General features: G+C 43.3%; 1 protein-coding gene across 1 annotated transcript; it reads right to left on the bottom strand.

The window, feature by feature from the left end:
• Positions 1-8,583: 8,583 nt before the first annotated feature.
• Positions 8,584-12,184, bottom strand: rbm15b (RNA binding motif protein 15B). Its single transcript, XM_039798764.1, has one exon. It carries the CDS (start codon positions 11,964-11,966, stop codon positions 9,438-9,440), a length of 2,529 nt encoding a protein of 842 aa, XP_039654698.1. The 5' UTR covers positions 11,967-12,184; the 3' UTR covers positions 8,584-9,437.
• Positions 12,185-14,693: the final 2,509 nt, after the last annotated feature.

The following is a 14,693-nucleotide window of genomic DNA, read 5'->3' as shown; positions in this document are numbered from 1 at the left end:
AGTTATTTTAATTCTAATCGTGTTTTTATGGTATAAAGAGAATCAGATTACGCTGAAGACCTTCAAGAAACGTTAGGATGACACCTGCCTCCTCAGGTTGTATAAGCAAGTCACCACTGCACTGAACACAACCAGGTCAGCAAAACCTAATCTCCAACACATAAGTCACAGTATACTGCTAACTACCAGCATGTCATGTGCACAGTCGGTTGGAGAGTGATGGACCCTGCCTCTGCTTACTGATTGTGCAGCTACATATCATATGCATGAGAAGAACATCAGTTATAAATATGACTAGGAATAAAACATTTTCTAATTCAATCTGTGCTTCAGTCAAGTTATCATCTAGTATGTGGAACTATTGGCATTTTATCATATATGTAAATATCTGATTGATTGATATGCCTAATTGCCTACCCAGCCCTGCACACTGCCCCTCTACCTGTCTGTTTCCTTCTCTTCCTCTCTCCTCCTCCTCCTCCTCTCTCCTCCTGATGAGAGTGTATGTGTGCAACAGTAGAAAATAAAAACAATTAGCTTATCAAAGCAAAAATTTGGAGACAGAAACAACTCAGGTATACAGGCCTAAAACTCCTAAAAACCTAAAACTGTCCTACCTCACATCACCAAATCCAAACCTGACTGAAAGTAAACTCTTTTGTCGGCGCCTTAAGTTTGAGCCAATCGGATGTCAGGAAAAACGAGGATCAGTCCAAGTTAGGAGGGGCCGCTCGTATCCCCCCTATTGAAAGTATTGGTTTGGCCCGGTCTGAAACACACACACAGACACAGCTCTCCGCTGCAGCTGAACGGCCGGCCAGGCCGGTCGCGTATGAAAGAAAAAAAAGAAAAAATGTATTGAAAAATGTAAAAAACGTATGGACCACCGGCCGGTTCGGCCTGAAATGGACCGGCCGTTCGGGATTGTTCCCGGTATTCCCGATGGCCAATCCGCCCCTGACTGTGGATCAGTGCTTTCCAACCCTTCTGGTCTGAGGTTCCCCCACATCCCTGTCATATTATGGTGCGTTATTTTTGTCTTGTAATCGCAACTAGTAGCTCGAGTGTGACGTCACATCCATGTCGGAAAACGAGTTACCGTGGGTTGTTGCGTTCTTGTTGTCACACAATACTACGAGTTGGAGAAAAGATGGATTTTTGTAACATTTTTAGTAACATTTAGGATTCTATTCACCCAGTTATTGACATATTACACAACTATATTTCACAGTTTGATGCATGAAAATTACGTTTTGATTAACGTTAACGTTAGGCTACTGCTCTGCTTTCTGCTCAAGACTCGGCTTAAAGCCATTGTTGTCATATAGCAACCGAGCGTCTCTAGCCAACTTCAGCTGCACAAGCTACAAAATAACTAATCAGGCGGTATTTAACTCCTAATAAGACTGTAGTGACATGCCTATAGGTAGCAGTATACAGCGCTATGTTTAACTCCTAATAAGACTGTAGAGACATGTCTATAGGTAGCAGTATACAGCGCTATGTTTAACTCCTAAAAAGACTGTAGCGACATGCCTATAGGTAGCAGTATACAGCGCTATGTTTAACTCCTAATAAGACTGTAGAGACATGCCTATAGGTAGCAGTATACAGCGCTATGTTTAACTCCTAATAAGACTGTAGAGACATGCCTATAGGTAGCAGTATACAGCACTATGTTTAACTCCTAATAAGACTGTAGAGACATGTCTATAGGTAGCAGTATACAGCGCGCTATGTTTAACTCCTAATAAGACTGTAGAGACATGCCTATAGGTAGCAGTATACACGCCATGTTTAACTCCTAATAAGACTGTAGAGACATGCCTATAGGTAGCAGTATACACGCGCATGTTTAACTCCTAATAAGACTGTAGAGACATGCCTATAGGTAGCAGTATACAGCACTATGTTTAACTCCTAATAAGACTGTAGAGACATGTCTATAGGTAGCAGTATACAGCGCTATGTTTAACTCCTAATAAGACTGTAGAGACATGCCTATAGGTAGCAGTATACAGCGCTATGTTTAACTCCTAATAAGACTGTAGAGACATGCCTATAGGTAGCAGTATACAGCGCTATGTTTAACTCCTAATAAGACTGTAGAGACATGCCTATAGGTAGCAGTATACAGCGCTATGTTTAACTCCTAATAAGACTGTAGAGACATGCCTAATGTAGCAGTATACAGCGCTATGTTTAACTCTAAAAAGACTGTAGAGACATGCATATAGGTAGCAGTATACAGCGATGTTTAACTCCTAATAAGACTGTAGCGACATGCCTATAGGTAGCAGTATACAGCGCTATGTTTAACTCCTAATAAGACTGTAGAGACATGCCTATAGGTAGCAGTATACAGCTATGTTTAACTCCTAATAAGACTGTAGAGACATGCCTATAGGTAGCAGTATACAGCGCGTATGTTTAACTCCTAATAAGACTGTAGCGACATGCCTATAGGTAGCAGTATACAGCGCTATGTTTAACTCCTAATAAGACTGTAGCGACATGCCTATAGGTAGCTGTATACAGCCATGTTTAACTCCTAATAAGACTGTAGAGACATGCCTATAGGTAGCAGTATACAGCGCTATGTTTAACTCCTAATAAGACTGTAGAGACATGCCTATAGGTAGCAGGTGTATACAGCCATGTTTAACTCCTAATAAGACTGTAGCGACATGCCTATAGGTAGTGATACAGCGCTATGTTTAACTCCTAATAAGACTTTTATAAGCGCTATGTTTAACTCCTAATAAGACTGTAGAGACATGCCTATAGGTAGCAGTATACAGCGCTTAATGTTTAACTCCTAATAAGACTGTAGAGACATGCCTATAGGTAGCAGTATACAGCGCTATGTTTAACTCCTAATAAGACTGTAGAGACATGTCTATAGGTAGCAGTATACAGCGCCATGTTTAACTCCTAATAAGACTGTAGAGACATGTCTATAGGTAGCAGTATACGGCGCTATGTTTAACTCCTAATAAGACTGTAGAGACATGCCTATAGGTAGCAGTATACAGGCGCTATGTTTAACTCCTAATAAGACTGTAGAGACATGTCTATAGGTAGCAGTATACAGCGCTATGTTTAACTCCTAATAAGACTGTAGCGACATGCCTATAGGTAGCAGTATACAGCGCTATGTTTAACTCCTAATAAGACTGTAGAGACATGTCTATAGGTAGCAGTATACAGCGCTATGTTTAACTCCTAATAAGACCGTAGAGACATGCCTATAGGTAGCAGTATACAGCGCTATGTTTAACTCCTAATAAGACCGTAGTGACATGCCTATAGGTAGCAGTATACAGCGTATGTTTAACTCCTAATAAGACTGTAGCGACACGCCTATAGGTAGCAGTATACAGTGCTATGTGTACGTAATTCTTCATTTGGTTACAACAAAGACAAAAGTGCTTAAAATTGTAGAAAACACAATGTTTACTACGTGTGATGCACGACGTAGCCATCTTTGAAAGTGAGCTCGGGGTCCTCTGAGTTCAGACGACTTGACGAGTCGTAAATACGACCTTGGGGCGTTCTTTTTAAAACTTCCGGGTCGTAACTCCGGAAAACAACTCGTAAAACGACTTCGGTGGACAAAAAGAACGCACCATTAACTCACATACCCACCCCATCAATTCCCAATGTGTTCACACTATCCTATTAAAGTGAATATTCTTACATTTTCATGCAATTGAACTATAGACATTTAGGTTGGTTTGGTCAGAAATTCTACTAGCTTGGCCTTTTACTTGAAGTGTGGTTAATGTTTCAAAAGTCATACATTACTTTTAACTAATCATTTAAACTGTTAGCTACGTCAGTAGGCCACTTTTAGATTTTTATTTCTACCATTGATTACTTCGCTATATGTTTAAACATATGTGTTGAGCTGTTTCAGCTGATATATTGTTTTAAATCAATCATAATTAAATTATTTTGATTAGTTAAGCTGCTCCACAATCTTTCCAAGTACCCACTAGCTACAGCAGAGATACCCCTTGCTGGGGAATCACTGCAGGTGTTGTGTCAAAGACTGTTTCCCTGTAGATATGTCTTTCCTGCTACTTGCGATCTAATTGGAGGAGAACAGCCAATCAGAATTGACCTTTTGATTCTGCGATTGGTTGGTTTTGTGGCACACTTGTAACGCTGTGAAAATCTGAGCGAGCGTGTCTAGAGTTGAGCACGCAGAGAGAAGAGGTTGAAAGCGAGGGAGACAGGACCAGAGCGCAGCAGCTTTTACCTGCGAGCAGAGAAAGACATGCAAATACATTTATTGTGCCCGAAATAGGTTTTTGTTTACTCAAACTAAATTATTTTTTGTGAGTGTTAATTTCTGTTCAAAATGTAATATAATGTGCTTGCAAAATATAGTTCTCTGCGCTCAAAACATACAATTACTCGCTCAGGAATGTGACACATATATAACGCCATACAGGCCTGGACCTTTGTTGATTGTGAGAAATTTTGGCCAAATCGAGCAATGTACACTAAAGTTACGACAACTTCTTCATTCATCGATAAATGCTCAAAATGGCCGCCACGCCCAGACCGTGGGACGAAAAGTTTTTCTTTTAACAACTTTTCATCTTTAACGTCTTAAGATGGCACAGACCGAATTTGAAGTTGTTCGGATGAAATCTCTAGGAGGAGTTTGTTAAAATACGACGTGCAAATGGCCAAAATCGCACTAATTTTGAACTTTCAATTGAAAATGGCGGACTTCCTGTTGGGTTTAGCGTATGGCTCCAATTACGTTTGTTGTACGTCGAGACATGCTACATATGTTTGCCAAGTTTCGTGAGTCTACGTTAAACATACTGCAGGGGCTAAATTTGTGTAACTTTCTAGGGGGCGCTAGCGAGCCATTTCTGTGTGCCTATTCCCGAAACCCTTAAAATACATACATTTTCACCAGACTTGATGAGACCGCCAATTTTGGTGAGTTTTTGAATATGTTAAGCCCCTCAAAAAGGCGATTCATTTGACGGGAAAATAATAATTCCTTCAGTTTCAATAGGGCATTCGCTGCTGTCGGTGCTCGGGCCCTAATAATGAGAAAAAAATGCCGGAATGAGCGCCAAAAAACGAAGAAAAAACCCCCAGCAATAAACGTCGAAAGACACACCCAAAATGTTTAAAAAAGAAAAAAAAAAAAGTCAAAGAAAATGTCAAAAAAGTTTTACAAAAATGCGCCAAAAACATCAGAATAAGCAACAAAAATGTAGGGGGAAAAAACAGCAAAAATGTGCAAAGAACCCAAAACGTCTGGGAAAAAACAAACCTCAGCTAAAATGTTGCCTAGGTCACCAAACTGGGCCTAAAGCAGTGTTTTCAGTTCCAAGTTACTTCTCTCTTGTTGTTCTCCAATTTTGTTGCTATTTTAAAAGTTTTTGTCGCTGATTTTTAAGTTTGTCACCTTTTTTTTCAAGTTTTTGTCATTTGTTTTGACCTATTCTTGCCTTTTTTCCTGACTTTTTTTTTTTAAGCCCGCTTTTTAAATGTTTTTGTCACTTTTTTGGAAGTTTGTCACTTATTTGAATTTTTTGTCACTATTTGTCACCTATTCTTGCCTTACTTCCTTCTTTCTACCGTCTTTTATTTTAAGTTCTTGTCTCCTTTTTCCATGTTTTCCAGGTCCAAGGCTGTTGTTTTTTTTTTTTCTAAGATAATTTTTTGGGCATTTTTAGACCTTTATTTGACAGGACAGATGAAGACATGAAAGGGGAGAGAGAGGGGGGAATGACATGCAGCAAAGGGCCGCAGGTCGGAGTCGAACCTGCGACCGCTGCGCCGAGGAGCAAACCTCTATATATGGGCGCTCGCTCCACCAACTGAGCTATCCGGGCGCCCCAAGGCTGTTGTTTAGTAAATCTATCTCTGACATCACTGTATTCTTCCTCTTTATAGAGAGGAAACAATTATTCGCTCTGGTCAGGGGGTACACGGCTTAAAAAAACTGTTCAAAGTGGGAACATTATTGAAAAAAGCTTGAGAACCACTGCGTGCGTGCGCACACACATAAGTTTGTGGCACTATCTTTGTGGGGACTCGTCATTGACATAATGCATTCCCTAGCCCCTTACCCTAACCTTAACCATCACAACTAAATGCCTAACCTTAACCCTTACCCTCACCTTAACCATAACCTAATTCTAACCCTAATCCTAAAACCAAGTCTTAACCATCAAACAGCCCTTTAAACTTGTGGGGTCCAGCATTTTGACCCCACAAGTATACGGGACTCCCGGTCTTTCTTTGGACCCCACGAATATAGTTAAACAAGACTACACACACACACACACACACACACACACACACACACACACACACACACACACACACACACACACACACACACACACACACACACACACACACACACACACACACACACACACACACACACACACACACACACACACACACACACAGGACAAAAGTCTACAGCCATCTCAACAGTTTCCACATTTTATTTTATATTTCAGTTTTGGTTGGGGAAAAAAAAAAAGTTTTTGTCCCTAAAACATCTTGGAAGTTGACAGGAAACATTCACTGAACATCGGAGTAAACAAACCAAACAAGTCGGCGCCGGTTCAGTCTCGACGTTCACCTCCGGGAGCTGTAGAGGCTTGATTGAAATCATCACGCGTGCTGTTTGAAGAGATTAGATGTCAACTATTAAATGAATCGCCAACTATTCTGATAATCTATTAATCAGTTGGAGACATTTCTTATGTAAAAACACCCGAACTTCTCTCGTCAGCTTGTTAAATGTGACTATTGTTCTATTTTCTTCTCTCCTCTGGGACAGGAAACTGAATATCTTTGAGTTGTGGACAAAACAAGACATTTGAGGACATCATCTTGGGATCCCATTTTCTGACGTTTTAGAGACCAAACAACTCATCCATTCATCCAGGAAATAATCCATAATTAAACAAAAAACGGTGCAGCACACGCACACACACACACACACACACACACACACAAACACTAGGTACAGCCCTCTCTCTCACACGCACACATGCACATACACACTAGGTGCAGCCCTCACACACACCCACACAAGTAAAAAGTAGAACTTGTGTGACGTCAGCTTGTTAAATGTGAATATGTTCTAGTGTCTTCTCTCCTCTGGGACAGGAAACTGAAGATCTTTGAGTTGTGGACAACACAAGACATTTTAAAGATGTCGGATGTTTGAATTAAGAGACAACGTAACGACGTAATTGAGGCTAAAGGTCAGGGCAGATAAAACAAAAACGGAGATGGATGGATTGGTGTATTAAAATTGAATAAAAGTCGGTATACAATATAAAAACCATCATCAAACCAGTAATAAGATCAGGTTTCGCACCAGTTCAACAGCTGATATCTGTCAGGCAGATTACAGAAAGAGACTAAATAAAAACATGTTTTCTTCCTTCTCCTGCATGCAACAAGACATCCAACTAGGGCTGCACAATATGTAGTCTTCGGATCGTCCTAGCGACAGCAACTGGTGCAAGTTAACGCGTCACGAACTGCGACACATCGCAGTATCGTGGTAGTTTGCGTCTCTTGGCAGTCATTTTGTGTCTTTTGTAGTTGTCTCTTTATGGGGGTTTGGGGTATTTCATGTTTTTGACCGCTACCCAGCCCTAAAGTGATGGCATGTTCTCCTCGTATCGTGCAGCCCTAGATCAAACACGCTCACGCTTTTCAAAACCAAGGAAATCTGGAATGGTTGGACTGATAAAAACACTCCCGATGTAGAATATACAGTCACAGGACGGGTCAAGGAATTCACTTTTGTCTCTAGCAGGGTTCAACGTTAAGGTTGTTTTTTTTTAAAAGAACAAAAAAAAAAAAAAAAAAATGCCCAAAGACAATTTTTACTTACTGGCCCCTATACAATATAGTTTTTTTTGAAGGAAAAAAATAATTAAAATAACCTGTCAAAAAATGTTGAAAAGTATAAAAAAAAAAAAACATTGAAAAAAACCCGTCAAATGTTGAAAGAAAAGAAAGTTAAAAAATAAATAATAAAAAAAAGTCAGTCCAAGTATAAAAATAACAAAAAAAAACATCAAAAGCATAAAAAAATAAAATTGGTGGATAAATGTCAAAAAGCCCAAAAGAAAAAAAATGTAAATTAAAAAAAAAAATCATTGGGGGGGGACGGCCTGAAAAAAGAAATACGTCAAATGGCGAAAGAAAGTAAAAAAAATTTGTCCAAGTATAAAAACACAAAAAAAAGTCAAACGTCGAAAGAAAAGAAATGTCACGAATAAAAAAAAGAACGCATCAAAGCGTGTAAAGTGTGCAGCACCAACTCAATTCCCGATTGGCCGACAGCACATTCAAAGAAATCATTCAACAAACATTCTCCGATGGTAAAGAGAACATTATTTATAATTATGTATACGATGACGCACAAACAGGAAAGCTGGTTTACTCCCCCGACGCAGCGCTGTACGGGAAACCCTTAATGTTGAACCCTGCTCTCTAGACTCTTCCCCACTTTCAGTTTACAGTACAATCACTTTGTATAAAAACCTCCCCCCCCAACACACACACACATCTATATATAATCGGATAACAACTTGGTAGATTCGGATAAAAAGGAAAACATTAAAGTAACTGAGCACACAAACAAAAAACCCTCAGATTTAGTGTTGTACGTTACAGCTTAAGAGTATAAAGGTCTATACATTTACATTTACATCCTCTCTCCTTTTAAGGGTTCTCATTTCATTTAGACTTGCAATTCTACGGAAGCTTATTGCTGCCTAGAAAAAAAGTGAATTTTTATTAAAGTAACAAGATATTTTCACGTTATAACATGCTTTTGTGTTGGAAAAATAAAAATATCTTGTTTTTTTACAAGATATTTTTTGAATTTTTTACAACATATTGTTGCATATAATTACATATTTTCATGTTAAGACAACATGAGTTCCCATTATAGCGAGACATTTTTTGTTTTGATAGTTTTGCGGACACAAGATAAATGATCCGGTGTATTATGTGAAAAGTTTCACTTTATAATGTGATAAATAGAAAAGAAGATGTTATAATTTAAGCTATACTTGTTAAAACCTTCAAAATACCTTGTTAAACGCTAACAAACAACATCTTATTACTATAAAATTCCCACGAAATAACGTGATACTGATTTGTATTTTCTTTTTCCAGGCGTGGCAGCAATACGCTTCCGTACGTTAAAATCACCGTTAACAACGTGACAAGCAATCGCTCACTGGAGAGAGGGAGGAGTAATAAAGAGGAAGAGAGTAAAAGAGCGATGTAGTGTACTTTGCTGTGTAGATACTGAATAAAAACCATAAAACACATCTTTCTAAAAACAACACAGAAGTATTTGTAGTTACGTTTCCTCTCCGTGTGGGACTTTAAGTGTCTGGGCGCAATAATCAATTAGTGTCACTGACGATCACAATAACCATGTGCTCCTCGTCCAGATTACCCACAGTCCTTTTGGCGGCCTGCAGGTACTGCTGCGAGAACACGCCGGGCGGGAACGCGTACAGCATCGCCCCGGGCCCGCCCTCTTTCGCGGCGGGCAGACTCACGACTCCCGCCGCCTCCTTGTTCCGCAGGTAGGTCACCAGATGGCGAAGCAACCGCGCCTGCAGCCCCGGCTCCAGGGCGGGCGCCTGGCGGTCGATGGGGCCCTGCAGAGCCAGCAGGATGGCGAACCCGTCGGGGCGGCCGAGTTTGATGCGCCGCGTCACCTCGTCGAGCCGCGTCTGGTCCATGCGGAGCCGCTGGGCGATCTTCAGCTGGCCCGGCTGGTTCTGGCTCTGCAGCTTCAGCGTGTCGCGCATCACGGCGCTGAAGAACGCGGCGCCGCCCTCCAGCATGTACAGCTCCGTGGGGAAGCTGCTGTTCTTCAGGGCGAAGAAGCCGTGCCACGTTTTGGGCAGCGACGCCTGGGCGAACTCCGACAGCGTGCCGGGAGGAGAGGAGGAGGTGTGCGTGGCGTCAGTGTGGGCGGCGGCGGCGGCGGGAGAGACGGCCGCGATTGTCTCGCTGCTGCCACGGTGGGGGTGGTGATGGTTGTTGAGGTGTTCGCTGGATCTTTTGCTGTGGTGGCGGCCGGACGGCGGGTCCTCGTCGTTGGCGGCGGTGGCGGTGGGGGAGTGGTCTCTGGGCTCTGTGGTGGAGTCCGGCGCTCGAACCTGCGCTCGGTCGGGGCTCGCATCAGGAGAAACGGGCCCCCGAACCCGCGACCTCCCCCTCTCTTTCTCCTTCTCCCTCTCCCTGTCCTCCGTCGGCCGGTCGGCGGACAGACTCCTCCTCCGGTTCCTCCTCTCCTCCCTCTCTTTCAGCCACCGCTCCCGGCTGCGGCTGCGGCTCCTCGCCGTTCTCCCGCTGCGGCCGAACGCCTCCACGCCCCCCGCTCGTCTCTCCAGGCTGCGGGTGGGGCTGCTGGGAAAGTCTCTCTCCAGCAGCGCCCGCTCTCGCTCCCTCGCCGAGATGAGGCTGTAGGTGGGCGGCTGCGCCGGCGAGCGGTCCCTGGCTCCTCGCAGCTCCCGCTCCAGGCTGCGATGGCGGCTGTAAGCGTCCCCCAGGACGTCGTAGTGGGAAGGGGCCGCCACGGGCGGCTGGTATCCGGGGGGAAACGGTCGAGAGGGGCTCTCCTCGACTTTGGCAAAGTCAACCCTCAAACGGCGCTCGGGACCGCCCAAAGGAAACCCCCTCATCTGGCCGCAGGCGGCTTGGGCAGCGTCCAAGCTTTCGTACTGAATGTAAGCAAAACTGTCCCCCTTACCGTAGTCGATGCTCCGTATGCTTCCGAAGCGGTCAAACTCCCGGGCGAGGGCGGCGAGGGAGTTCCCAGGCCCGAGACCGCCCACCCAGAGCCGCGTGGTGGGGTTAGCTTTGCCGTAGCCGATCTTTATCGGATTTCCGCCCATGAGTCGACCCTGCATGGCCACTTTGGCCCGGTGCGCCATGTCCAGGTTCTGGAACTTCACAAAAGCATACGCCCCGCCCTGTCCACGGGCAGGGCGTTTAATCACAACATCCTCAATGACGCCATACTTGTCAAAGCCCCTCCGCAGTTCTGCCTCTGTAACATTACCGTCCAAATTTCCGATAAAAAGGTTGCTGGTCGCCCTCTGGTCGTCCTCCGGTTTTAAATCCTCCACTACTGGCATTGCGGGGATGCCATAGGGCCGGCCCCTCTCATCCAACATACCATAATAATCCAGAAGCCTCTCCCTCTCTCTGCTGAGCCCCAGGGTCTCCAGAGCGTAATGTCTGGCTCTGATGTCTCTGATGTTACTCGCGCCCGGACCGGGCGGGGAAATGGAACGCTGTCTGTAGGGGAACGGCGCGTGCAGTGGCAGATACCCAGCGTCCGGCGGCGTAACGCTGCGCCTTCTGACGTACATGGGCTCGATTTTTAACTGGCGCTCCCCAAGGACTAACCTGGAGGATTTGGCGTGCCGGGCTTCTTTTGCGTCCTCCGGGTGACGGAAATTCACGTAAGCGATGCGTCCCAGCTCCGGCGTGTGCGACAGTTTCACGCTCACGTCCCCGAACTTTTTGAACTCGTGAAACAGCGCGTCCTCCACGTCCTCGTCCGAGACCTGCGAACCGAGGTTGCTGATGAGCAGCGTTTTGTACTCCAGCGTGCCCGGTCTGGCTGCGGGGAGCTCCGCAGCAGCAGTGGTACGTAGCGGCGGGCGGCCGAGGAGGCTGAGCTCGTGCCGGTGGTGGAGCTCCAGGGCAGCGGCCGCGCGCTCATCTCTGAGCCGCGGCTTCTCTCTCTCCCTGCTCCGGCTGCGGCGGTGATACCCCCGGCTCTCCGCCAGCAGCAGAGCCAGCGGCGGCGGCGGGAGCTCCTCTCTCCGTCCGCTCTCTCGTTCCCTTTCCCGTATCCGTTTAGCGACGGCCCTGGACGGACTAGCCTCTCTCCCGGCCTGCCTCTTCATCTTCGAAGGATGATGGAGCTCAAACTTTTCGCAGCCTGCAACGGGAATCCGGCTCGCGGAGCGATTTCCAGGGGTGTTAGCAAAAACAGCGAGGCAGACGACAGCTTCGACAAGGACACCCAACCGCTCAAGACGCTGAATACTTGCATATATATCGAAATAAAAGCATAAACTCGTTTAAAAACATGTCAGCCGCGGAGGATCTGCACCTACGCCGCCATCTTGGACAATAGGAATGTGCGCTCTCGCTAAGGGGGGCGGAGACTGCGTGACGCATCATCGGCGGACGCCATGACGTAACACGCTTTATTTTGGACCACAATGAAGTTGTTAAGGACATAAAAAAAGATTTTTTTTTTAACATGAGAAATTTAACATTGAATACATTGTTAACTTATTGGTGTTATCTGGCAAAATGTACTTGCATAAGTGCAAAACAATTTTTTTTTATGTGAATTTAAATTATATATAAATAAATAAAATGTGGAACCAAAAGCCAAGCGAGACAAGCGATTGAAAAGATATTCTGATTTTGCGTGTTACTGTGTGTGTGTGTGATGGGAGGGTAATGGGACTGGTTTTAGGATGTGGGAACGACTGAGCCCATTATAATTTTATTGATGCAACTTTGCACATTTTTATTTTTGTAACTTAGGTATGAATACGTTTGTACTTCACTTACATTGTATAATTAATGTTTTCCCTTCCTGCCAAAGGACTACGGGCAGAAAATGCATCTTGTGGCCCATCAAACTATTATTTAAAACGTTGCTCATTAAACAAACATCAAGGCTATCTGTTCTTTTTTTTAGTACATCACAAAGTTTGACGTCTCACTGTTGAATGAAGACCAAGTTTAAAAAAATATATACAAATATGTGGATACAGAAAATTAATGTCAAACCTTCCGTTCAGGTATTCATTCAAAGCTATTTGGAATCAGTTTTTGGACTATTTGATTCACTAAGAACACATTTCTTGTCAACGTTACCCTCGTCTCTTAACCGACACGTTAAAGGAAATCCTATCCTCTACTCCACATGACCTTTTGCATGTTTTAATGAAAAAGTAGAATAGTACAGTTGTAACAAATGACTGGGCTTCACTCAATGTGAAACAGAACAGAACGTTATAAGTTTTCATTTCCCGCAAGAAGCATGACAATTTTGATCATGTTTCTATTTTTTTTTTTTTTTAAACATACACACCGTTTGCTTACATCAAACAATAAAATATCTATCCCTTTCTGAAAGACACAACAGTCTGGGGGGTAGGGGTAGGAGGCAGTTTTTGAGAGGTTGAACTGGTCACTTTCTTCAACATATGGAAGAAAATATGTAAAGTTGTTTCTCTCCAAGTTCAGGAACCCTAAAATGTTGCGATTGGTTTAAATAAATGGCAATAAACCAGAGCACATTTTTCTCCCATCCAGGAATGCTGTGTGGCCTAGCCAGACCTTCCTCCACAGCGCTGTGGAGGAAGGTCTGGCAAGTAGTTAGGAAATAATCTGTATTTTGCTGCCTTGTTACAATGTTCACAACACTTACATCGGCACTTCAGAAACCATCTGAGATGTCATCAGTCAGATCAAAACAAAGCCGGGAAACAACAATTCACTTAGCAGAAATGAAAAAACGTAAATCTTAAAAAAAAAAAAAAAAGCCTAAATAAATATCTTACCTACAGTAAATATGTGTTACTTTGCCGACAGAAGTGCGGCAACAATCTTTGACATTGGTCTGCTGTAACCGACAGAGATAGACCTATAAAACCTCTTTGAGACCTTTCTGTTTAACCAGAAACAGCTCTGAAGTCCCACCAGACTCCATTTAAAAAACAGTACTTTTAGCGTGTATAGAGCCAACATATTCTCACATGTAAATCAGTAAACTATGTGTTTCTTTCAACCTAAACTACAGTAGTGATGGTTGGAAAAGTGGAAAGACGACCCAAAACGTCTTTTCATAGTTTGATTTTGTTTCTGTCCACTTTGAATGAAGTGTGTTTTACGATGATAAAATTAATGTTTATTTACATGGAGTCTGGTGGGTTTAGCGAACGCAATTTCACGGATGTTTTTAAGTTTTAAAAAAGGATATTACTCTTTAACAGAAAGATCTACCTCCTTAGAAATCCTTTCCTCAATGTTGTCGGACACTTAAGATATTTGCCGACAGAAGTGCTGGCGCACCTTCCGGTGTCAAAGACTAGTTAAGTGTGCTTTAACATAAGTCACCCATACTCGATGGCCTCTTTGAGTATTTAGTTTTGTACATAACTTCCCCCGAAAGAGACTGTAACTACAAGAAGTCTGAAAATTTGAGCGGGTACAAAATGCTTCCTCACTTCAGTCGGATTTACAAAATTCTCCTTTCAAAGTATTCCTTGTGACCCACTGACAAACACTTATGTAGAATGAGGGCTGCACAGCATATCGTTTTTATCATCATTGTGACATAAACTGGCGCAATAAACACATCGCTAAAGACACTCCCGAGTTTCTGTTAGTTGAAAGAAAATATCAGCAGAAAACTACACTTTAAAATGAACCGTCTTTGTTTTTTTAGTTCTGCCTTTTTATGTTGAATTCAATGTTCAATTTGTTCAATAAAAGAAAGTTGGAAGCGATTTCCTTTCATTTGTATAAAAAGGTCAACAAGCAGTTTGTTGTATTTAAGCAGAATACTGAAAGCAGCAGAACTGAGAACACTTTAATATCTGATTATT

Source organism: Perca fluviatilis, chromosome 4 (genome assembly GCF_010015445.1).
Source record: "Perca fluviatilis chromosome 4, GENO_Pfluv_1.0, whole genome shotgun sequence".
In the NCBI taxonomy this organism is placed as follows: Eukaryota; Metazoa; Chordata; class Actinopteri; order Perciformes; family Percidae; genus Perca; species Perca fluviatilis.
The sequence above is the reverse complement of the archived record's forward strand: the minus strand, read 5'-3'. Positions and strand labels throughout refer to the sequence as shown.